The 27,391-nt window shown below is 32.8% G+C and overlaps 1 protein-coding gene across 1 annotated transcript; it reads right to left on the bottom strand.

Annotated features, from left to right (window-relative positions):
• Positions 1-8,717: 8,717 nt before the first annotated feature.
• Positions 8,718-10,060, bottom strand: LOC132188622 (NAC domain-containing protein 43-like). The gene is made up of 3 exons (XM_059603133.1): positions 9,877-10,060; positions 9,493-9,767; positions 8,718-9,395 (listed from the first exon to the last, which is right to left on the bottom strand). Exons 1-3 carry the CDS (start codon positions 10,058-10,060, stop codon positions 8,718-8,720), a joined length of 1,137 nt encoding a protein of 378 aa, XP_059459116.1.
• Positions 10,061-27,391: the final 17,331 nt, after the last annotated feature.

Genomic DNA, 27,391 nt, shown 5'->3' on the forward strand with positions numbered 1-27,391 from the left:
TTACAGACACAGTTAAGCTTGTTAGCTTGTTATCTTAATCTTTTCCATTTTTGGAGGATGTCTTTCCAACTTTGTTGTCTTGTTCTTTCTCTTGTATGGTGACCATAAGTTATTATATATATAAATATACGTGGCTATTTGAGTAACTACTACTAATATATTATATATAACTATAGTATAAATATATGACATGTAAGTATGTAAGGCATATTATACAATATAGTATATAACTATAGTATGTAGGTAACGTAAGTAGCAAGTCTAGTATTCTATGTATAATAGTATTAACTATTTAGTTAACACTTAACTATAGTTAGTAACTTAGTATTTACTTCATCATTCCGGCCTCCTCTTCTTGGGAAGCTCAAAATATCAACCAAAGTGCATACTTGTATACTCACTATGCGGCAAATTTGGCCATAACCAGACTTTTCTCTGGTTATATTCTCAACTTTTTTCTTCCTAGTTGTTATATCCTCATTTTTAATGGGAAAGACCCACCTCCTACTCTTTTTTTTTTTTTTTTTTAATCTTTTTCCTTTAGCACGAATTAAAAAAAAAAAAAAAAAACTTGGTATTTACTCTTTAGTATATAATATCCCATACTTACTAGTGACCAACGTATTTCCGATTCAAGAACATTGCATGGGACCTGAAGGTCATTAAACCTGCCACGTCAGCGTATACGAAAGCACAATTATATGCCCGGTTCATGCGGCCAGGCCAGGCCGGGCCGGGCCGGATGCTTATCATTTTGTTAGAGGGCACTTTGGCCCATAGTGGAGAAAGACATGGGCTACTGGGTCAGGACTCAGGACCCATTCTAGAAGGCCCAAAATGGATTGTATGGTTTCCAACCATGCCCTAGGTTACTCAGTCCGGAAATTCCCCTTTTGCCCCTTCAAAGATTCATGTCTGACCCTGACCTTGTATAAAAACATCTAATATTTCCGCATTATATAATGATTACTCACTCTAATGGATATATATATATATATATATATAGTCAGCAAAAGAAAACAGTTTGTTTTCATAAGCCAGTTGCATGCCCCGACGTCTTTATCCTTTATGAGATGTCGAACAAGAATCAAGAAAGATAATATTTAATTGGATCTCATGGGAATAAAGTCATAAATTATAGTTTAAAGATAAGACCACACATAAGTGATCATTTAGTATTTACGAAAGACTAATCAAATAATGGTAGGTCGGTCAACAGCAAGAGCCAAGAAGCATGTAGTGCCCACGCACATGCATATCTTCATCAGAGTCTAGCTACTAATCGAACCTAGTACTGCAGCTAGCTCCGAGCAAACAGGGATAATGTTTGCTAATTAGTATTGCGACATATTGGTCGTATTAACTCAACTACTTTTTAATCACTTAATTAATAAATAAGACATGCACCCAAATTAATCATATTAATTGGAATTATCTGTTGATCTCCTGTTGCAATCCTGTTAATTTCCAGTGAGACAAAATTGCGACTTTAGAATCTTTGACTTGACTTCATACATGAACCCCACTAATAATTAGCACTACTACTCCAAAACATAACCAAAAAAAAAAAAAAAATCATAGTAATTAAAGTTATATTTACAGTACTCCTGTGCTCATAAGAAAAGATCGAGGAGGGGGGAACAATGCATTGGGGTTCTCGAAGGTGGTAAGTTTTTTGGTGAGCCCTAGCTAGGTAAATTTTATGCATGAAATGGTGCGGGGAAAGTGAAAAAATTTGCACCATGCAATATGCATGCAGGGTAAAGGATTTTATTAGATATATATATGATTAACAGTACATGTGAAGAAGATCAGGAGAAACGAAAGCGAAAAATAATGAAGGATGAATTAATTGGTGAAAATGATTGTGGAAGCAATGATCAGAACTGTAGGGTAAAGGGTGTCGTCACTTTGGAATAAACCTCATGTTTTCTTGTTGCCTGGAAGTTAGCGAAAAGAGAATATATGTCTTAACATAAGGTATTTAAAATTCAAAGAAAAAAGGCCACCTTTTAATCCCATCAAATATCCTTTTTGAGATTATGATTCTTTTGGCCTTGTTTTTCAAAAAGGAATAGCTGCTGAAGCCAACCCCTTCAATTAATCTACAAATAAGCAGTCTCGAATGTGCCCTATTTCGATCAAGATGTAACACTCTGCCCGCATCCCGGCTACCCCACCCGCACCAACCGTGATTAGTTCACTAATTAATTAAAGTTTAACCCCTGTGGCTTGGAAAAAAATATCATGGCTCATCCATCGACAGCAACCAGGGCTCCAAAAGTCCTGGCCAACAACCATTTTATGCCTGGAGAGCATGATGGCGTATGTACTATACATCTCTCTCAGAAGCCAAATTAAGCCAGTTGTTATGTGTGTTGGGTAATTTGTCGGCTAATCCGGTTTCCCATTTTGGCTGCATCTTCCAATTCTGGCTCTTGTTTCCCACGGCATCAAAACGGATCATGACTATTAATTAAAATTCTAATTCTAATTAATGGTATTTCAAATGCATGTTAATTAATTAATTTCTAGCTTCTCTTTTTTTCTTTTTTCTTTTTCTTTTTCTTTTTTGGGGGTGGGGGGCCCTGCTCGCATCATGCTTGGATAATTGTTGACTACCATATCCCCTCTACGCCCCCACCAAAAGAAAAGAGAGGAAAAAAGCGACAAAAAAAAAGTAGTCTTGTTTGCTGAAATAACTATGCGGTGATTCCGATTTAAAGCACCTTGATCAATAATTGGAATCTTTTAAATATATATGTAGGTAATTTAGCAACATCAACTAGTACTAGTACATCAAGAGAATAAATTAAAGGTTAGCCTAGCTACAATTAATGAGATGTCCTAGCTAGATCCATAGGTATGTAGGGTGAGAGCTAGCTAGTGATGAATGATTACGTCTCATATCAAGTTTTAATCGCAACAAATGAGTGGTAAATCTTATATTACCATAGATTACCGTCTATATCAAAAGTTTAAAATGATAAAAAAATGGTTAATTTAATCATTTCATTTATATCCTAATAAGCTCTTCAAAATGTGAAATATTTAATTGAAATGAGATTAGGTGAACAACGAAGATAATTAAGGTTTGAACTCAATACCTTTATTCTAGTAACATATTAAAATTAATCGTCACTTTTTTCCAAAAGCTAAATTAAATTGAAAGGAAATGGTTAACTTAATTAGTATATAATAACTTTTGAATTAAGGTGACGTCCCAATAAATTTTATCAACACATATGTATATATATCTAATTAACTTGAAAATTTCCCTAAGCTAGTAAGTGGTGTCAAAACCTAATAGTAGAATGTGACAAGGTGGATGATGGTGATTCCCTATTACAGTGGAATTAAGCAGACGGTGCCTCAAAGGTTGAAGCTTGATGATAAAAGCATTCTCTTCACGTACACATTTTCATCTGTAAAGATGCAAAGTGCAGCTACAAATGATGTGATTCTAAAAATAGCCAAGTGACTAGACATGAGACGTGATTTTCTTTTTAGAATGGCAGAAACTCATGATCAGGAGGTCTATCGTGGAGCACTAATGTCCACTGATTAATTATTACAAGATACCCGGGTCAATTTCGATTATATATATATATTGCTTAATTACTAATTGGGTGGGAAACCGAGAGCTTTTAGGAATTATGATCTCATGAGTAGAGCTATTGATGAAGGCTAGGCTAGCTATGAGGAGAAGATGAAATTCTTTATAGAAGAAAGAAATTTTTGAGTTTGTACGTGGAACTTCTTAAAGGCAAAAAGGCATTGAAGATCAACGAATGAAAGTTTAAGCTGAAGATAGTGAAAAGCTAGCAAAGGACAAAGCTTGATGTGTGGCAAAGAGATCGATTCAATCAAAGAAAAGGGATTGCTATACTGATATGTTTTTTCTACAGTTGTAAAAATTATAAGCTCCTTGGATCTCGAGCTTGAGCTAGCTTTGTGCCACAGATCCCAAGGAATTGAGTTTGGAAAATGCTCCTCCCGGCCGGGAATTACCATGATCTAGACCACACTGGATTAGAGATCATCTAATGAGCCTTTTGCATTGCGTCTGATGACTATTAAGTATGTTAATGATATATAAGAAATCTTAATGTTCTACTTGAATTTCGAAAATGCACTATATATTAAGTACATTGGGAGTTATCTTTTCTTGGCAGATGCAAACAAGTGAGAGAGTAGGGTTTTGTAATGAAAAATTGAGATTTTCTCTAGGAGGCAAAGTCTTAAGTGTTGTGAGACCATGAACACAAGCTTGTAGGAGATCTCATAGTGGTACTAATTTTGCTAGGTTTGTGGTATTTTGATGTGAGATCAATTATATTTGTTCCTAGAGAGGTGATAGTCTTATGTTAATTACCTAATTCACTATGAACTCATGTTTCGAGCATAAAGTTGAGTGTTATAATCTCTATTTCATTAATTACAATGGATTGATCAAATTCATTCTATGATTTTTCTTTCATACGCAAGGGTTTTTCACCTCTGAACCATAAAATAAAGATTAATTCCTTACCAGCATTAATGAAAACCTATCCAGCTTCCTAAGAATAAGGTCTTGCTCTCTCCTAGTCGATCAAGTAAAAAACATACCCACTGATTGAAGATCAAAAAGCCAGAAAGGTGTCTTAAAGACAACCTTGGATGGAACTTTATTTCATGCATACACAATTGTCTTTAATGTTTGGTTCCATAAGGATAATGGTATATTAGAATTACTAATCATACTTATCATTTATCCATTTTCTATGTACCTACTATAGTACTATTTGCCATTATCATATCTTACGATATTGATTTTTTTGCCTTATAGGTTCTACAAGCATTTAACGCCTCAACCTTATCATTCAAAAGATAGAGATACATATATCTGCTTGTATGTTCATCATTGAAAGAGATAAAATATATTTGACCATTTAATTAGGTAGGCAGTAAAGAAAGGTTAACATATACAGTGTTTCTAATATCAAGAATTTCAGAGCTCTTTTTGACACATTTTGTAATTTTGTTGTTCTGATTCATGTTAATGCTATATATATATATATATAAGATTCAAAATTTTCATTTACTAACTTTTTGATTTCATGGATCGAAGACTTGACTTTATGGTGTATGTTTACTTTTAGTGTTAATTGCCTTGGATCTAAGGGTTAGAAGTGATTGGCACAACCAAGTATGGATGGTGGTCGCACCATACAACATCGCTAATTGGGTGGATCACTTGAGGTCAAACTCGGTTGGACAACTAATAAGTGTCTGCCATTATATCTCATTGGGGCACCAGTATGTATCACAGGATGCCAAACTGAAAATTTGGTGGGCGTAACTAATCTTATAAAACCGGTTTTAATAAGAGAAGGTTGACAATTCCTTATAAAAATGCTCAAGATCTTATCCATAGGCAATGTGAAATTATTCCTTAAAAAAAAAAAAAAAAAAAAAAAAAGGAGGAAATTAATGGTTTCAATATTAATTATGATCAGTCATGTATATATATACATATATGACGTCACTCATTGTATATAATGGGCCATGGCTCTCATCAATCATCACAACCTTCTTTTTAATCTTTCAATGAGAAAAAAAATAAGAGTTTACCTGTCAAAGAAAAGAAAAACAAAAATAGAAAGCGATCGAGAAAAAGAGAGATGGCCAGACAGACCTAAGTGTGAGGGTGACGATACACGGCCAGCGAGGGTCGTAATCCGATAGCATGGAAGGGTACGTAAGGCATTTGGTATCCTGCAGTTGGTGGCATGGCCTAGAATCCCGCTATTTTGTTGGGTTTCAGTTTTCGTCCCACATATTAACTGAAAATCAAATAAGATTTTTTTTTTTTCCCTATTGTAGCCACGAAAATTCGTGAAGGAGCAAAAATAATGGACCTATCAATCATCCTCAACATTTAACATACTCCTCTATATATTTTGGATTCATTTCTAATTTGTTTGCTGGTTGATGATGATGTGACCAGGTCAATAGCCCCCTTTTTATTTTCTTCCATGTGGTCAGTAGGGTTTAGCGTTTATGCACCAAATACATAAAACGACGCGTCTCCTCAAAATTCCATCGTCCCATTATTATCCTTGGACGAACCCTCCATGCTTGTATGATGTCAAATTAAACTCAACCATTTTCCCTTTTTTTTTTTTTTTAAAAAAAAAAAATTAATTAATTTGAAGCTGTGACGACAGATTTAGGCAAAAAGTAGGTAAGAATGGGAAATCAAAATATGATTTTGTCTCTAACGGTAAAAAAAATTTGTGTCACCCTGAGGTAAAGCGCATTAATTAATGTAAAAAATTCTTTTCAAAGTCTTAGAAAAGAAAAAAGGGTAAAGAACAAAAAACAAAGTGCTGTCGACTAATTAATCAGAGCCCGGATTTAATTACATGCAGCAATAATAAGTGTGAACTTGTTTTGTTTGTTGAGAAAATTAAATAGCATAGTTCTTAATTTGACTCTTCCATACTCATGCCATGACAATTACGTTTGAATACTTCATCTTCAACTTTTGCGAAAAAGTATCTTGCAATTTGCAAAGAGAATATAAGTCGTTGTACTAGATGAATATATCAGATAAAACTAGATATTTTATTTATGTTCATAATTGAGAAAAAATAATAGAGATTTTGCAGGTTTTTCTATATATATATATATAAAGAAAAATGTTAGCTGATGTAGCTATTCATGAGTTTGAAAATTCTGATTAATTTAGACCCAGTACTTGTTAATTAATTAATCACACAATTAATCCGATCAGTAATAAATTGAGCAAATATTCATGCACCACATGTACATAAAATTACCAAAATCAAAAATAATATAGAGATTTTGGTAACAAAATAAAAACCTAAAAGAGTTATCAAATTAACCACACTGATGCAAAAAAAATGCACAAGTACTTGTCCCACCATATATTTCTTAAACATCAGCCTCAAGCACGGGTAAACCTTATTATAATTAAAATTTATATGGTACAATTAACATCACTCTTAAAAACCACCACTTGAGAAAGTTTATTTCTATTTTAATTTAGTGCTCGAAAGTTTGATTTAGCTCTGTGTTGAATTATTACTTATCACTGATAAGAATGATTAGATTTAATCATTTAATTTAATATTCTAATAGTATGTACTCTTTTCTTTTTTTTCTTTTTTTTTTTCTTTTTTTTTAACAAGTGAAGTCCAATACATTGAATATTTTAATTGAAATTGGGTAACTATGAAGTCAATGTTTGAACTTAACTTTTGCTATGTTATTAGTTATAGTACTGTTAAATCGCAAATTGTCTCAAAAACTTAAGCTATATAGTAAAGGGGAGGGAGGCCGTGGAGTTAATCGCCTTTCGTACAACCAAAGAGAGAGGGAAAAAAAATAAGGAAAGAAAACTTTACTTATCGGATCCCCTCCAAGCATCACATATTTTGCAATATGTTACCACCAAATTATCAAAAGTTACAACGTGGGTGCTTCAGCTTGTAAGTCCCATTTAATTTTCCCCTACCATTACCATTAATTAAGTTTTGCGTCAACATATATAAATGGTTGATAGGTGAAATATCTTTGACATATACCACTGCAAAATTTACGCAAATACAAATTTATCCTTAATTAAAAAACTAAACAAGACCCACATGGTGGCCGTGGTGGGTCAGTCCACATATATTTTTCACTTAAATTTTGTTTTTTTTTTTGTTTTTTAAAAAAAGTTATTTTAGTATCTTCGGTTAGGATTTAACAAAAAAATTCTAAAAGAAAGGAGGAAAAAAATTAAAAGTGGCTAAGAAATGAAATACCAACTTTACAACTTTTGATAATTAATTTGGCAATTACCAAAACCGTGATACTTTGAGAGTTGGGTTGTAAGTGATCAAGTTTTTATTTTTTTATTGAGAAAAGGGTAAAAGTGGAAGAAGCAGCATGTAGCGATACGGGAAGCATTTTTCATATCTATTTTCTTTTCAGTTTCGTCGACGAATTGTTAGGTGCAACATTTCCTTGCGCCACCAACGAGTCGACTCGGTGAATTTGCATCGACCTGTCATTTTGCTTTATTGTTTCCCCTCCGACGAGGCAAATATGCAAAGCTTTGCGTTTCTCTTTGATTCTCTTTTGACTTCGTTAAAGCAGGACAACCTCTCTCTCTCTCTCTCTCAGTATTTGAAAGTCATGCATGTTTGCGGAGCCCATGTTCTGCATTTTTTAGTCGTAGTGCAGGATGGACCAGCCGAGCCACGGGGTCGCTCAAGCAAAACCGACAAACCACGTGACCAAAAAGATAATCGATAATTAAGCACAAGACCACCTTGATGATATTTGAGGATCGATAAAGAAAAGAAAAAACAGGCATGATTATGATTGCAGTTAGAAAAGAGAATCGAAACCACCCAGAGAATGTCCAGGCTTCTAGACGGAAATTTGATTAATGGTAGACATAGTGATTAACCGAAGATAATGATTGACAGTGCCACCCCATCTAAAACCCCTTCACCTTTATTTATCATGTGGTACTACTAGTAATATTATCACAAATAACTGCCTCTAATAATAAGCCTCTGACTTCAACATCGAACTATATTATAATATATATATATATATACACATAGAGATATATATATATATATATATATATATATATATATATATATATATAAGAGAGAGAGAGAGAGAGAGAGAGAGAGAGAGAGGAGGTTATTCTGTTATACCGGAGCATTCGGCACGTGGCATAGTTGGTCGGACGATGATTGAGCGAAACTCCAGAGGTCGATTTCGGTGTTGTAGTCCTGACGGGTGGGATGGTAGGATCCGTTTGAAGATGAAATTGATGAAGATGATCGAAGGGTGGGAAATTGGAGTTGATGATGATGATCAGTAGGGCCATAAGGCATGGTGGGGTCACTAAAGCCTGTTTGGCCATTCAGCTGAGAAGCTACAAGCCTGTCAAGGGCAGCCCAGTTGGTGAGGGCAGCTGATGATGATGATGACTCCATTTGATAACCGGCTAAGCCTTCATTTTCTGTAATCATATGATGATCTGGATTAATGGGTTGATAATAATTTTGGCAGCTGGTGGAGCTTGGGCTCTCTAGGCTTGGAAGCTTCATGAATGTCTCATGGTACCCATTTTTCACGCCGGTGTCTATCTGTCGGAGAAATCTTCCGCTCCTTTTCCCCTCCTTCTCTTCCTTGCTACCGTTTCCCATGTATTCTAGTATTTGCTCCAAGGCTGCTCCCCCATTACATGAATCAAACATCTGGCTTCTGGTTTCTCCAGTGCTCACAGGGCTGTCTAGGGTTTTGTGGTAATTTTTCTTCTTGAATATGCGGCACACCACCCACCCCTCTTCCTGACTTGCCTCTCCCATACCATTGGAGATCTTAAATACAATATTTACCATTACTTTTGTTCAGTTTCATGACAGTTAATTATTTCAAAACAAAATTAAAAAAAACAAACAAACAATTTTGGCTTACAATATTGGTGTCAGTACTGATGTTGTCGTCAAGCCTATATTCGTGCATGATCCAATCGGATTTTAGCCCATGGGGTGCTCGGCCTTTGTAGAACACTAGAGTCTTCCTCATTCCGATCCGCCTGCAATTGCTATGTATCACTTTATCACGGCCGGTGGCTTTCCAGAATCCGGCGGCGGTTGCACGATTGGTGCGAGTCCCGGTGGGATACTTCTTGTCTTTGTGGCTAAAGAAGTACCAATCGTTTTGAGGGGTGGTGCCTATTTTACACACCTCTGCAAGAATTAGACCAAGAAAAAGATTGAATATGGTCCTGACAAAATGACATGTACAAATTAATTAGAGGGCATTAATGGAGAAGTGATCATGATGAGGCCTAATTACCTTGTATATCCCAGGGCTCGAGCTTATTGAGATCAACATCACGAATAACATCTAGGTCAATCTTCTCATACGAAACCTTCTTCCTTAAATAGTATTGCAGGAGCTCCTCTTCCGTTGGATGAAATCGGAACCCAGGAGGGACTTGGGATTGTCCATTTACTGATATACTCATATTTTCTGGCATTCGGATGATGAAAATTAAAGGGTTCAGGCTAGCTAGCTGCAGACACAAAGATAGAATTCGCTAAGGTACACAAGATATATATATATATATATCTAGAGGAATTAGAAAGGATTAATAAGTTGCTGTACCCAAATGAGTATGTATAGAGGACTATATATATGTGTGTTTAGGACATAAAGGGCCAAAGATACATAATAAATTGAAGCTTTGTTCTCATGAGGCACACATTGGCATATTTCTTTTTCTTTTTTTCTTTTTTTTTTTTACAAAAAAGTGGGGTTCGTTTTACTATGCTACGAGAGTAGCCACCTACCAACAAAGATGGAGAAAGGGTACTGTTTTTGGCTGATTGTTTGGGGTCCATGTACGTGGTTAATTAGAAATTAGAATAGTGGGTAAATTATATTTTACAATAATCGATCTCAAAATCAACAAATTAAAGAGGGTAAATAATAATATCTTCTATTCATTTTTGAGTAATTCTATATAGAAGTAAAATTATTTCTCTTTACAATAATATATATATATATATATATATATATATATATATATATATGGAGGGTCCATGCACAAAAAGTGTTGTGGGCAACTAAGAGTGTGAGGGTGCACACCAACATCCATAACTACGACCCCCGACCTTAAAATCTCCTTAGAAAAGCACCTCTTAAACAACCCTGGGCCACTTTCAGTGTCTCTCTGCAACCACCACCGCAACAATAAAAAGATGATGGGGTAGGGATTGCGCTTTCATAGCCCGTTAGATGAGAAGAAAAATACGTGATGGATGGGAACAAGTGAGATTGACATTACGCTCCGGTATGCCGTCCGTGGGTTTTTGTTCTGTTTTCTTTATCTCAACCTTTGTTCTTTGTTCTTTGTTTTGGTTGAAAAAAGAAGATCCTCTGTTGTGTTATGGCCATGTGGCAATTCATATATATGGGATTGCTACACTCATTATATGCTCGTCTCGCTCAACACCGTTTCTAATATTACTTCATAACCTGCACCATTTTTATTTTTATTTTGTACTTTAGCTCACTTAAATTATATGACACGTTATTGAGTAGCAATCAGTTTAAGTCCTACCACATTAGCACAAAAGGACCACCCACTATAAGATAACTCAATTTTGGATGTGAATCTGCCTATCATTAATCTTATCTCATTTATTACAAGATAGTTACAAGTAATCCAAATACAAGTAAGAGATAGCTAGTTACAAGTGTTCAAATACAAATGAGATCTTGTTAAGATATCCTACCCCATACATTAATTCTCTTTGGCCCGTTTATTTGAAATGTATTTTGTTATCCTCGAAAGTCCAATACGCCCCCTCAAACACGATGGTGACGAACTGATGTTGAGATTTGACTTCAAAAATGAGAAATGTTGAAAACAAGGTGTTTATTTAGTCAATCTCTATATGCTTTGTAAGATAAGTTGCACCTATATTATCACAATATAAAATGGGTGCTCGCAGGAGAGAGAGAGAGAGATAGACCAAGTTCATTGAGACTAAAGCTAAATAAGCTTTGTAGCAGCATTAGCCAATACTTTGTATTCGGATTCTGTACTGTACCTAGATAATTTCAGTTGTTTCTTTGAATTCCGTAAAAACATTTTTCGGTAGATATCTTTTAAGTCGAAACAAATGAAGCATCAATCTCATTTAATTTGACTTCAAAAATGAGAAAAGTTGAAAACAAGGTGTTTATTTAGTCGATCTCTATATGCTTTGTAAGATAAGTTGCACCTATATTATCACAATATAAAATGGGTGCTGGCGGGGGAGAGGGAGAGAGAGAGAGAGACCAAGTTCATTGAGACTAAAGCTACACAAGCTTTGCAGCAGCATTAGCCAATACTTTGTATTCGGATTCTGTACTATACCTAGATAATCTCAGTTGTTTCTTTGAATTCTGTGAAAACATTTTTTGGTAGATATCTTTTAGGTCGAAACAAACGAAGCCTCAATCTCTAAAAGTATCTATATCTTTTAAAATTTGTGAATAACATATTTTTTTAATAGCGTGTGAATTAATATCATTAATACAAAAATAAAATAAAATGTATTTCTCACGTGTTTAAAGGGACACACATATACTTTTAGATATTGAATTCATGAAAGTTGAAAGAATGAATAAATATAGCTTAAATACTGTAAAAAAAACTACAGCATATGAATTATGAGATATGCTATCTAGTAAATTATCACACGACTGTTATACAATTATAGTGATGTGACAGTGTAAATTAGGCACTGATTTTTTTTTTGTTATAAGCCCCCTTTTGATCAAAAGACTAATTTTTATTGTCATATCATCATAGTTGTATATGATCGAGTAATATGAAAGTATACCAAATAGCTTTATTCTATGTATTATACTTTTTTCAACTGTCCATATTTAAATTTAAATTTTTTTTTATATAAAAAATTATTAAATTAAATTATAACCATTGAAATAATTATGTGCCGTCAACTCTATTTTATTTTTATTTTTTAATACAGCATCCAAGTCCTTCCTTACAATCCAGGTTGTATTTCCTTTTTTAGAATTTGCTGTTTGTTGATAACTCTTGTGCGTACAATTGAATGGCTTAAATAAGTCAATTGGGTAGCGCGTTACATCACACCCCCCGTCAAGTGGCGCTAAATTATTATTTGACGCGAAAAGTGGTAAGATAACGATCGACATGGTAACCAAGGTTGATAGGGTCGAGTTAAAGTCTAAATTTAACAGAAATTAATTAAGTCTAATTTTCAATCCTAATATATATATATAAATAAAATTTTAAAGAAAACTTGAAAACAGGGGAGTGCTAGTTTTTATATAGTTAAAATGGGCTGACAAAACAGATACTTGGCAAATAAATAGGTACCTGTTTATCCTATACATGTAATTATTCTTTATAACGCTTAGATGAACTTAATTATAAAAAAACATGCATAAAATAAATGGGTCATATCATGTACTTGTTTTGCGAGCCCTTAATAGTTTCGTTTGTAGTGAATATTGCTAATGGGTAAATTTTTTGTTTTTGTAAATAGGAATTCATTCATAAATAATAATAATAATAATAATAATAATATATATATATATTTTTTTTTTGAGCTGTTCTGTTTAGAGTACTGGAGACTTTTACATAATTAGGTTGTCGTCTTTAATGACATAGACATCAACGTGGAATAATAGCTTGTATGATATTCACCAATTTTTCAAGCCCCTTACGTCACAATTCTTTCATCAGGATCTCGTAAAAAGCATTGAAAATGCAGGCATGTTTGCTCATATTCCACAAAGAATACATCTGTTGAGTGAATTGGACGCTTAACTTCACTACTCTTCTAATAAAACTTTACCCACCAAACATTCGTTGGGTGAAGTTGGTTAAATCATGGCCAACTTAGTCAAAATTGCCAAAAGTTCAAAGTATATGCTATATTTTCCATATATCTCAGTAATTTTCCATATAAGATACAATAAAATAGAGCATATATATATATATATATATATATATATATATATATATATATATATATCAAGAAATTTGAGTCATAATAATAACATTGAGCCCTTTAAGAATGAACGGCAAATCATCTCTTATCTGTTTAAGTTTATGGAATAACTCGTGATTTAAATGTCCTAATTTCGAATTTTATCTTCGTCATTCAATCTCTATTTCAGTTAAATTTCAATTTCCTTTGATGGGTCTCATTTAAAATGTTGAGATAAATGGTAATTTAATATATATATATATATTTTTCATTTAATGAATTTCATTGAGAAGCTTCCAAATAATGTAAATGATGTTTTTTTTTTAAACAAATCATACTCATTCATTAATAAAAGTTGCGAGCCTAAAGCTCTTACAAACAGAGCAAAAAGCTATGAAGTAAATCATAGCCAAAGCTAAAGATACAGTTATCAACAACAGACCAAATCAACCAAAACACAGCATCCGCTAACCTATGACTAAATATCAGGTTGAAAACTCAGATCTGCATCAAACAGACACCATCTAATACATAGGTAGCGCTTATTCCTTGGCCTTGAGAGCAAAACCCCCAAGACGATACTTATTCCTCGGCCTTGAGAGTAAAACCCACAAGCCGATACTCATCTTCCTCTACTCGAAAGCCAGGATAAATTTCACATCCACAACCTAAAGGTTTGGACCAGTAATATCGGGCAGCAACCGGGCGCAACAAAACAGGAGGAGAAACCCTTATTACAAGCATAAATAAAACCATACAGGGAAATAAAGGGAACAATAAAACTAATGCAGGAAAAGAAATTACAGCAAATAAAACCAAATACAGGGGAACTCAAAGGAAATACAAAATAGAAAAACAACAAAACAGGAAAATAAATGCGAAAAACACTCAAAGCGGGTCACGGCAGCCGGAGGAGGCCGATCGCGAGTTGACTGGAAACCGCCGCGGATGGTGGCACAAAAAGCTTGGCGCCGAAGGGGCGCGTGAAAAAACCCGACAGCGAGCGGTGAGCAGCGAAGCGAGCGCGGAGGAGATCGGCGGCACACACAAACAAACAGGGAGGGGGAGAGTTTGAGTGAAAACCGCCAAAAGCAGTACCCATCGAGAGAGAACACAAGCACAACATAACAGAAAACACCAAAGACAGAAACAAACTTAAAACAAAAAACGGGAAGTAAGGAAGGGAGGAGGGATGCAGGCAACGAGCATCCTTCAATGTAAATGATGTTGGAGGATGGTTGAATTCCAAATAATATATGTTTTAACATTTCACTTTCTCCATGTCTCAGCAACAGTGGAACATATGTAGTTTCTGTTAGAAACGCATGTAGGTCTCAAGACTAATTATAAATTTCAAGCCCCATCTGAATAATTCCTTTACACTACTCAATCATCATTATTCTGGCTGATTAATGACATAGCAACGTGACTTTATACTTTAGTTAATAACCGGCACGTAGTTTGATGCCCATGTCTTTTTCTTTTTGTATTGGTGTTGGTAGAAACCAATTAATTTGTTAAATAAATAACACTATGTAAAAGATCTTTGTATATATATATATATATATATATATATTGTAAGAACATCCATTCAGCTAAAAAAAGAGATTACAACATATAATAAAGGGTTAACACAATAGCCTCTATTGAAAGCCATAACTTATTTTTTCTTTCATAGAAGAGCGTGACAACACAAAGCTCATGCTTCTCGATAATAAACCAAATTATCATGAATGCCGATTATTGATTCTGACCATCGCGTAATCAATCGTAGTTGACACGCAGAACCCACTTCTCTAATTTTTTTAAAAAATTAAAAAAATGTATTTATTTGTGTAAAGGAATTGGGAGTGGCTCCGTCACCATGAGCTCTTTGCGGCCTAAGTCTCATAGGGAGTCAGTAAGTAATCGAAACAATCAATTTTTTTCCTTTTTTTTTTTGTTTTTTTTTAAAAAAAAATTAAGTGGATGCCACGTGTCAACATTTAATTGGTCTACAGGGAATTCGGTTAAGTCAACTAATGGTCAACTGGCATAAGGACTAATTTTGTCTATTATCAAAATCATAGGGACCTCCTGTGATAAAATGAGACCTTAGAGAGGAAAAAATAGAGTTATGAAACCCCAGGGGAGTATTTAGTATTTAACCCTAAATAAAAACAAGCTAATCTGAAAAACTCAATTCAAACAGACTCCTAGCACCTTAGTGATCATGAACTAGTAGGAGACTAGAAAAGTAGAAGGCACTAGCAAATGCAACCGATTAAAGCCGCGGCGCTCTAATATGGATAAAATCATTCGGAGTAATAAAACCCTTAAAAACTTAATCTTAACAAGTTTCCAAAGAAACTATGAAGATTTAGTAGATAACAAACAGTGAAAAAAAGGTTTCTTTCACAGACATTGAGTTTATGGCTCAACTGATCCAGGTTATTTTTAAAAACTTAATCTAGACAAACCATTAACACCTCAGTGAACTTGAAAGAGAACCAAAAAAAAAAACCTACAAAGACACAGAGTTTGAAGCCCAGTTAATTCGGGTTAATGATTCATATATATATATATATATATATATATATATGAATCATAACTTTATCATGCAAAGTGCAAAATACATAACTTTATTGCTAAATGGCACATATTTTGAATTCTCTAAGATGCATTTTCTGATTTAAAGGGACCTAGGCTATATATATATATATAGAACACCTAGAAACACGTGGAAGTTTGCATGGGAAGCAATCATATAGGTGGCATATTATGGTAAGGGTGGTCGTAGAAGTGGTGAAATGTCAACATATATATATAGTGTCACAGCAAATTAGATTGGATACCATTGATGCTATTGCTATCTGAGAGTAGCTAGACTCCTATACGACCTATTACACTTGCAGACACCGATCGATACTTTTTTTTTTTTTTTCTTTTTTTTTTATCTTTTTCTACTTTTTATATATTTTTATTTTTTTGTCTTTTTCACCAATCTTTTACTCAACATTCTCCATACCTCTCAAAAAGAACGGTGGTAGATAATCCTGTTTTTGGGGTAAAATAATATCGATAATATTTATGGCAATAATTTGACTTGACGTGATTGGATATATCAAAGGTGCATTTGGTGTTGGTACGAGGATGTTACTCTTAATTTTTGGAATGACATAATGCAGAAAAACCAACTCAGTTGTGTATTATATTTAAAAACAATAGTGGAAGTTATAATTAGCAGAGTCCTATTTATCAATCCATTTATATAGTCCAATTTTACCTAGTACCGTTTTCTTTTTGTGACCAATCTTACATATATAGTACTGGTATATATAAAATCATTGTGAACATTTTCAAAAACATTTTACCATTTTTTTTAATGTTTGGTATATATTTATATATAGTCAATAGAAAATGACGACTTTTGCATCAATAGCAAATTTTTCATTGTAAAGTGAAAAGTGACTTGCGCATCGCGAGAAGCGTAAACTATTTTGGGAGCTTGTCTTTTTCTTACCAAACCTCTCCAAACAACGTACATAATCTTGCTAATTTTCAAAAAGTTGTATATATATTAATCTATAATCTTGCTTTTAGCAGCAATAGTTGAGGTAAATATGATATATACGACAATAATTTGATATGATATGATTGGATTGGATATGTGAAATAGGTGAAATTACATGCATGCTCTACTGTTTTCAAGGTTAAGGGTAGTATATATTAATATATAAAACCATAGGTAAATTCTTGTTAATTAGATAGAACTTGACTATGACAGGGCATCTTCATCTTATTTGTTCTCACTTTTTTAACAAGTTTAATTAGAGCACGTTTTTCTACCTGCATGAGACGTATGACAAAATTAATCAAACCGAGAAAATTGTTACATATAGATAAACTCTTGTCTCTTTACACGCGCCAATGCATTGCAAAGTTGATGCAAAACAGTTGAAGAGCGTGACTCCGTGAGACACATTTCGTGTGTCCCATCAAATGCATGTTTAAGACACATAGTATTGGGGAGAGTTCGCAGCAGCTGCCGAGAAGGTGCGCTAGCTAGCTGTCTTAGGAGCTTTTTTGCATTTTCCCTTGAGGAGATGTCTATAATATTTCAAGAACACCATAATTCTTCTCATATGGTACATTCTACCAACTCTTAAGATTATTCACATTTAGCTGGTTAAAATAACCTTTTTTTTTTATTTTGTTTGTACTTAAAAAAAAAAAAAGTTGTTTTAATTGAACAAGCAACAGTAGTCCCACATTTCCTTGCGTTGCGGTTATGATTCAATGGAAATTGAGCGAGTGAGCCTCCACATAGCCCGCTATAGTTAAAAAATGACAAATTTGTAAAAATATGATTGTTGGAGAAAGAATATTTAAAAGAAATAGTAAAATTGGACAGGTAAAATGTTTGGTCGGATATAAATGCTTTAAAAAAATAGATAGTTAAAATAAATAAATAAATAATATATATATATATATATATATATATATATATATATATATTAAGTAAAGTTTAGCTAATACTATTCCTGAAAGTTATGCTTTTTTGTTCTTTCTTAAATTTTCTTCTCTTCTGTTGAAAAGATAGTAAATCGCTCGACATCGTTTTTGTTTTCTGTTTTTTGGTTGTGCTTTTTCACCCTTCTCTGATTCACTTTTCCATTATATATGGATCCCAGGTGTACTTTTCTTCATGATAACAACGTAGCACTAACATTTGTTGCTTTCCCACTTTTAACAAATTAAAAAAAAAAAATTTGGATTTTAAAAAAATTATTCGGAACTTTAATTATTCCTCTTCTTCATAAATCTAAATATAAAATACCAGAAAGGAATAATTGACCTTTTCCTTTGATAAGAACAACACATATATCAAAACTTTTGACTAAAATGCTCGAATCACCCTTTTATCTTTGTCCCCATCCTCTACATATATACTGGGAGGCCAAGAGATGGTAGGCTCTTAATTTGTCTCTCTTTCACGTATAAAGAAAAAAAAAAAAACATTTTGAGAACTAATTCTCACAAAAATTGCATGGCCAGCTACTCCATATATATGATGGTCTATTTATAGAGATATGGAAGGGACCCAAAGGAGACATAAAATCTAAATCCAATAGCTAGGCTTAAGTGATATCAAATATATATATATATATAGTGATATCAAAACCCCCTTCCAAGTCCTATTAATTATAATTACGTCACTATAAAATTAATTATAGTTGTATTCTAAGATTTATATTGTATTAAAGCTTGCAAATAAACCACTTCATGCATGGTGAGATATATATATCCATAGATGAACAATGTTTTTTTTTTTTTTTTTTTTTTTTTACATGTTCGCACAAAAGGGGGAAGGGGGATTTGAACTAGTAACCTCCACTTCAATAGACGTGGTCCTAGCCGATTAAGGTACCTTTTGGGAATATGAACAATGTATTTTAGTTTGCTAATTAACAACATCATATGTTTATTCTCAAAAAAAAAAAAAAAAAAAAACAACAACAACAACAACATCATACTTTAATCTTTTGAGTCCCAATTTAATCACATGATAATCTATAATACTCTTATAAGAGAATCAAATCTTTCGGAGCATTAATTTTAGTAGTCACTTTGCTATAAAGTTACCAATCATAGACTTAGATGATCAATTCTATTAAATTATTTCCCCAGGGGATATCTATTAAAGTTTCTTCATTGAATATCAATTTTACAGAAGAAGAAAAAAAATTATATATATATTAATTTTTTCAACGGTCCATATTTAATTTCACTCTATCTTTATATGAAAAACTTGGCATTAACCTGCACAAGGGGATGTATTAATGTTGGGTATAGGGAAAGTGGATAGGTAACTTGACGTACCCTTGTGGCTGTAACACTATTAATATTGTTTTTAAGGGCACTAAAATTTGTTGCATATATATGCAGAGAATTTTTTTTGGTACGTTAATGGGACGTCATAATTTTGTAATCACATATATATGTAGTGTAGGTATAGCCGGATAGGCGTGTAGGCACCTTCTAGTACCGATCGATGATCTTTTGATTAAAGTTGTGAAACATTATAACTATATATATATATATATAATATGCATGAATCTGAGTGAAGGAATAGTATGCATTAAAATGCATGACATTGTGTGATAATTAAGTTATATATTTAAGACTAATTTTCATTTTTATCTCAATTACAGGTTAAGGGTCTGTTTGAGATTGCGTTTGAGGGATTTAAAAGTGCTTTTAACACTCCAAAAGTCCGTTTGAAGAAAAAAGTACTCATTTGGTAAAAAAATTAAAAGCGGTTTTAAGGGTCCAAATTAAAAAGCCTAAAAATTGTCAAAATGCACTTTTGGTTTTAAGCTTTTGTCCAAAAGCTCTTTTTGACTTAAAAATTATATTTCTCAAACGCAATTCCAAACAAACTTTTAAGTAGACTAGACTAATGGGGACGAATATCGATCACAATCGGTCGTACTCTAATTAATGTTTAAGGATGATTTATATTAATTGCTATTGAGAATTTTTGAGAATTGTTGAGCTTTTTGACTTAAAAGTTCTATTTCTCAAACACAATCTCAAACAAGCTCTTAAGTAGACTAGATTAATGGGGACGAATATCGATGATTGTCGGTCATACTCTGATTAATGTTTAAGGATGATTTATATTAATTGCTATTGAGAATTGTTGAGAAATGAGATTAATACATTTGTCTCTGTTCAATATGATATCACTCTTTATATATATATATATATCTCTCTCTCTCGTTCCCAACCATGTTTTATCAGCAACCGTGACCGCAGAATACAAAACTATAATGAACCAAAATGTCCTCAAATTAACAAAATATATTCACCCAATCGGTTGTATGGAGAATCAGGTCAAAATATATTCACTCAAGTAGCCGAAAGGAACCATGGGTATTGGCACATCTTTTGTAGTAATTGGCTTACAAAATTCTTAGCATGGGGAGCAAGTCGATCTGAGGGAGACAGAAAAATTAAACAGTAAAAAATAATCCTCGAAAAAAAAAAAAATTCATATAGTATTACAGTGAATAGCAAAATGATATTATTTACGATGGTGTTATTTACTGTAACAAAATGTCTCATTAACCTTCTTTGAAACTACTCAGTTGAAAACTAAAAAATGTTCAAAATAACTAAAATATAACTATTATGAACCCTTTAACTAATCTGCTGGAGATGTTCAGTAGCAATTTAGAGTCTTCTTAATAGATCAAAAGTATGTAATGCTTAAATTTGTAGAGTTTATTAATTTGGGAGAGAAAATAGAATGAAAGATAATTGGGAGAAAAAAAAAAAGAAAAAGAAAAGGAAAGGTGTCAAGCGTTTTGGGGTGCATACCCTTTTAAAGAAGGAGGGGCTCCCCCAATATATTCTGTGAATGTTTGCCACATGCAGCCACCAACCGGATAATTATTTTCTATGCGGTGGATATGTCGGTTTAGTGGGCGGTAAATTTATTGTACCAACAGCCTCAATAATTTTTTACTTTAGTATCGTACGGTTGGCAGAATCTCCAGTATAGGTCGATAGCGACACAGATTCAGGGACCACCTTTGATATTACGGCAGTGGTGGTTTTGGCTTTTAGGAGTAGTTCTAAATGCTGCTAAAAGCCATGATTCCTGCGAGTATTCTTGCTTCCTGTCTTTTCTATACCTATTGTTGATGATGGAGTAATTCTTCCTTTCAACAAATTAAAGAAAGGCGTAGGGAATTTAAAGTTGATCGTTTTTTTGGGTCACTTTTCAATTTTCATCAATCCTTAATTTTTCCCAAAATGAAACGTCGTAGACCGTCGCACTTGTGTCACATCGATCTCTCAACCTAATTGCTTCCATGGCATGCACAGTGTACTTGAATCAAATATGAATATATATTATACCATGCATACACATACAGTCATCTGATCATCTCACATCTTCTTGTTAGAAAAATCAACGGTACAATAGATTCAAAGTAGTGCATGTGTCAGTTGTATTGAAATTTGTTAATGTTCCATTTGATTTTTTACTCAAATATCTAGAATAATACTCAAGCACACTGATAATTAAAGAGATCGATTGCTTGATATACATTAATTCTCTCACGTACATTTCTGTTTTTGATTGATGCATATATATATATCAATCCATCCAATAAAAGGTTATATATATATATATATATATATATATATATATATAATGGGAAAACTTTATTTAATGTTCTTGAACAACTTTCTAAAGTTTAAAAGTTCTCAATTTAGTTGAATAAATATAAAAAAAAAAAAAATTTATTTATTTTTTAAATATAAAAAAATTAAAGTTGAATAAAAATTAATTATTGTTGTTTTCCATAATCTCAGGTAACTACAATTATATATTTCATAATATTAAAATACGTAACAAAAATTATATATTCATAAACAATTAATTTAAACATCAATCTAAATACAAAAACTCAATCACTGTAAAAATTTAATTACATACCTCTCAGTCTCCAAAACAAAATAGCTAAAAAAATTGATTTGAATTGTTAAAGGCTTCGAATAAGAAGAAATACCCTAAAAAAAAAAAAAAAAAAAATTCTCAAATTGCAAATTGTTGTACGGCTAATTAATCGCAATTGCAAATAAGAGTTTTGATTCTTTGGAATATAATATATACTATCTACCTATTTAAAGACTTAAAGTGTGGTAGGGTTTTAAAGAAAAAATAATAATAAGTGAGACAAGTCGGCTAGGGTTATATATATATATATATATATATGTGTGCGTGTTAATTTTTTCTTTTGTTTTTTTTTTTTTTTAAATATCAAGATGTTAAAAAGAGAAGATGGGTGGGTGAATGCATTGTAGCAAACCTTTTATTTATTTTTTTTAAGTAATCCTTGACTTGCGTGCTGCCATTCTTCTTTTAGTTGTTTTGTCTTTTTTGGTTTTTGGGTGACGGTGCGCGTTAGAAACTTAGAGGGTCTCTTTCTTTTTTCTTTTTTTTAGTGGAACCGTGCGTTTTGAAATTTGAGGTACTTAAAAACGGTGCGTTTTTTGTCATCTTCAACCTTTGTTTCTGCTAATCCTTATCTGCCACTGCTCACTACCATTGATGGAAAGGAGAAACAAGAGGAGTAAAATTAGACAAAGATCCTCTCAATTTCAAATTAAATAGATAATATTTATATTATAGTCAGAATTTAAAGTTAATATATTCAACGGTACGTACATAATTTAAATTTTTGTTTATAAAAATAAAAATTCTAACATTAACTTCCTATGTACTATTAGATACACCACCAGCATTATATCAATTTTAAAACCACAAGCCGGCCAAACGTTGCACGCCAGAATTAATATAAAACAAAATTTAAAAGGATAAAATGAGGAGGGGTGCGCCCACGTACCATAACGACCCTCTATTCAACACTTGCAGTAGAATATTTGCCTACTGATTAGTACTGAATATGACACGAGTTCATATAAAAATAAAATAAAAGACAATGTACTGCACCATGCACGCACGTACATATATAAATTATAATATTAGCTAGTATTAATTATAACTTGAAACCAAATTAAGATACTTTAATTCCACACGTGCTAAATATTTGTGATGAGGAACTAGTTGAATTTTCCATAAAATCTGGTAGTCAATTATTAGTTAAAGAGCAAACATCAAGTCGATCTCACAAGAGAGTTCAAATTAAATCAATGCTTTTATCTTTTTCTTTGATATAGCAAGAGTTGAGAGCTACTAATTATTATTATTGTTGAATACCGACATACATAGCACGATGTCATCAGACAACACAACAAAAAATATTTGTTTTTTTTTTTGTCAGCTTAATAATTTGGACGTGCATTGGATGTTGTAGAGGCTTCTACGTTCGAGATTTAATTTTAATATTTCTGATGTTACAGATCAACGCATTGCCCAGTTGCTAGGTGCTGGACAAAGACACTAGCGATTGAAAAATTGTCATCGCCTATTTGTCGGTCGATAAAATAACAATGGACCCAATTTATATGTTTTCTCTACGTAACCAACAATAGAACACACATTTATTTTTTCATATGTAGCACAGCTAGTAGGGTTATAGATCATGGAGATGATAAGGTTAAGGAGGTTAGGAGTTTTTATGGCCCCGCGATTGTACGAAGAGAATTCGGGTTGAAAATGAGAGATTGGACTCTGATGTGCCCGAACAATTAGATCTACTCCAGGGTTTCTCTCTCATCTCCACACTTTATTTTATTTTATTTTATTTGGATTTATTGTGCATAACAATGATATTTTTGCTTTTTGTAAGTTTTGTTCCCATCCATTTGAAGGGCCCTTAATTAGATAATTTATGGATTTAAATACCAGGCTAGTGACAAATAAATATATTTAATGATGTCGTATCAAGAAAAGGCTTCTGAAAAATATATATCTATATATATTTTGTCAAAGCAGCTTTGACAAAAGTGATTATCATCAGGCAATTATTCCGAACTGATTTCTTCACATTGTCATGCATTGGGAGAACAATTATATTCCGAGGGGTCAGTGATAAAGATGAAATGAGAGAAGATTCCCATGTGGTTGGTAATAAAGCTTTCTCTTAGGTAATCAAAGCTTGACTACAGATGAAATATATGATAGAAGATCCCCCTCTAGAGGTGTTTAAATCCTGTGGCTCTCCCTTAAACGTCTTAAATCAAAATCTTGTCTTCTGTTAATGACGTTCTAACCTTTAGATAAAGAAAGAGAGGGAACAGTAGTCACAGTTTAATAATGTTTTAAGGAGAAAAATAAAGAACTTTTTGATAAAATAGAAAAAGAAAAAGAAAAAGAAAAAAGCTTATTCTCATACTTAATTTTGCTGTAATAACCTTAGATTAGTGAAGATGAATGAGTAATATTGCTACATATTACAATCTTATTTCACCCATTCCACTCGGTTGTTAATATGACAGTGCCCATTAGTTATTAATTAGATCAATCCTTATTAAAATAAAAATAAAAATCCAATGGCTAATGGGCTCAATAAGATCAATGGAGTTGTACAGTAGTATACATGTAGCATTAGTACTCCAGAAGAATTAATATAATTACCTGAACTTTAATTATTTGGTAATTGGTATTGATTCTGCTATTTTTATTGAGGAATGTTATATACTATACATGTATAATTAACCTTATTTTATTGGGCTAATGTGATAGTATCCATTAGTACTAAGGTTTTTTTTTTTTTTTAACATAAGCTGATTCAAAGATCGATAGCGCGGTTAGATTCATCAACCCAATAAAATAAAAGTGACAGAGAAAAAATAATATATAGTATTAACCTTTTCATTTGCATTGAACAAGTCAGTTCCACGTACACTATAGTACAACAGCCCAATGCCAACAAATAAGAACGAGAAGGACGTCCGACCATGCATGCCCGTTATGATCACCCACTTGGCCTATGTTATTTTCCTTTATTTAATTCCTGATTTTAAACTAACATTTTATTTTGTCCCTCGTATTAATTAGTAAATTAACACTAAATCCCAAACTACGAAACCAAATATATAAATTAAAAGAAATTTAATTTATTTAAAACAACGTATATATGAGATGTATTCATCCCAGAGAAAAGAAAAAAGAAATAGAAGAAGAGAAAATTTTACTGCAGTAGGGTTTCCCTGGCCTATTTTTATCTACAATAGGCTCGTAAATCAGAATAAAGTGAAACAACTACTATAATTAAGTTCAAAGTTAATGCTAATTAATCACTCGAAAGAAACTTTTCTTCTTCCCTAGCCTTGGGGAAATTGATCGAAGAGGAAAAATTTAGATAAAACGACAACAAAATTAAATGAGACAATCCGAGAGAGTTCATGAATCACACGATCACCAGAATTTTATGAAGATAATTCGAGAGCAGATGGCCTATAGACGTACGTGGATTTTGTTTCTTTATTGTTTTGTATTTTTATTTTTTATTTTTTTCTGGTTGGTGAGATGCGATGGTAGGGGCCGGCGGGCTCCGCTTAGATTTTGTTCTCAATTGTGTGCCGATTGTCTAGATTTTAATTAGATTTTGCCCTTAATTTATATGTAGTCAGCCATCTTCTTAATTGGATCTGTTCCACACCCATATGATTAGAAAATAAATTAAATGATTAAATCTAATTCTTTCTTATATATTTAAATTTTTAAAATAAAGAGTGATTTAACATGGTATGCGAGATTAGCGGTGAATCCTAAGGGATTGAAAGCTCTTTGTTTCTTCAATTGAAACAAAGCCTTATTTTTCGTTCTTGTTGCACGCCGCCTGATCAGCAATAACGTACTTTGCCGGATTTTCTTTTTTTTTTTTTTTTGGTGCTAGTCTTAAACGTTTTCGCCGGTTGAAAAACATGGAAGATATTCTCCAATGTCACTTATTCCAAAAGCTTAGTTAAGTTGATAGAAAATTGTGAATTTAATCATTTAATTTATATCTTAACACTCTAGCCCCCTCATGCACCCTTTAATAAATAAGACCCAATACATAGAATATTTAATTGAAATGAGAGGTGAATAACAAAGTCAAGGTTTGAAGTGAAGATCTTCGGCTATGATATATATTATGTTAAATCACCACTTATTCTAAAAGATTAAACTAATAAGAAGTGATGAATTTAATTATTTAATTTATATTATAACACCATTGTATATATCATCACCGTTGCTCAGACGTTCTGCATGTTCTACTCCACGCCCAGCTAATGAAAGTTGGTGTTGCCCGGCCCACACACAAAAATGGTTCTTCTTTTTCATTCTTCCTTTACCTCTCACACTAGCTATCATGAATTTCTTTTTCTTTTTTTTTCTTTTTTTTTTTCCCTAGAAAACTATATACCGGACCAAATTTATATAATGTTTCAATTACAAAATGGTTGTTGCTAATTGAATTACGCGACCACCTATATCACACATCCGCTCTTTTCCCACATAATGTTCTCGATCGATACAACATTTTCTACTTGATATCAGCATAATTAAACTGTCATCAAGCTGTTTTGACAAAGTTATAATAATAAAACTCATTTTATATATATAGAGAGAAATACATATTATCTCTAAAATATTTACGCATTTACGTTTGGGCGTCGTTCAATATTTAAAAAGTGATGAAAGAACCCACAATTAATTTGAAATGCCGTAAATTGATGTGGCCTTCAACATGTGTACTATTAAAAGAAGTGCATGCCCAACGTGCATGACGATGGTAATTAATAATACAATACTCTTTTTTTTGCTACATATTTTTGGAAAAACAGAAGTTAAAAACTAATTAATTAGTAAGTAAATCAATATACATGTGTGTATATAAATAAAGACACTGTTAAGCTTTATGATTCAGAATGTCACCAATAATATTATAGGTTCGTAGCGCGACAAAATAAGTGGCAGAAATACTGCCAAAAAAACTCGTCATAGATTTTTCTTAGGTTCCGGCATTGATCATTAATTTTGGACCATATATTCTATTCGACTCAGCACGATTCCTTAATGATAAAGAACGAACTTTTGGTTGGTAATAAACAACTATATATGCATGATTGCATCCATGGCCCATTGTCTATCTCTACATGCACCACTACTTACTGAAGCTTTAACGACAGCGATAATACGTATATATATATATATAGTTGTTCCATGCATGGAAAGCTAAAATCGTGTTTAACGTGGAAAATATTCAACGTCTTAGGGACACATGCAAATGGTGAAGAATCTTAGGGCCCCGGCCAGAACAAGTCTAATTAAAGTCTATAATATTTCATTAGCCTAATATTAACTTATATCCTACCCATTTATCTAA

This window comes from Corylus avellana, chromosome ca7 (assembly GCF_901000735.1).
Source record: "Corylus avellana chromosome ca7, CavTom2PMs-1.0".
In the NCBI taxonomy this organism is placed as follows: Eukaryota; Viridiplantae; Streptophyta; class Magnoliopsida; order Fagales; family Betulaceae; genus Corylus; species Corylus avellana.

Bases quoted from the DNA above. Each gene is read 5' to 3' on its own strand.
- LOC132188622 (XM_059603133.1), bottom strand. From the start codon at position 10,060: ATGCCAGAAAATATGAGTATATCAGTAAATGGACAATCCCAAGTCCCT. The intron at 9,768-9,876 runs GTAATTAGGCCT...TAATTCTTGCAG, and splicing joins CGAGCCCTGGGATATACAAG to AGGTGTGTAAAATAGGCACC. The intron at 9,396-9,492 runs GTAAGCCAAAAT...ATTGTATTTAAG, and splicing joins TCAGTACTGACACCAATATT to ATCTCCAATGGTATGGGAGA.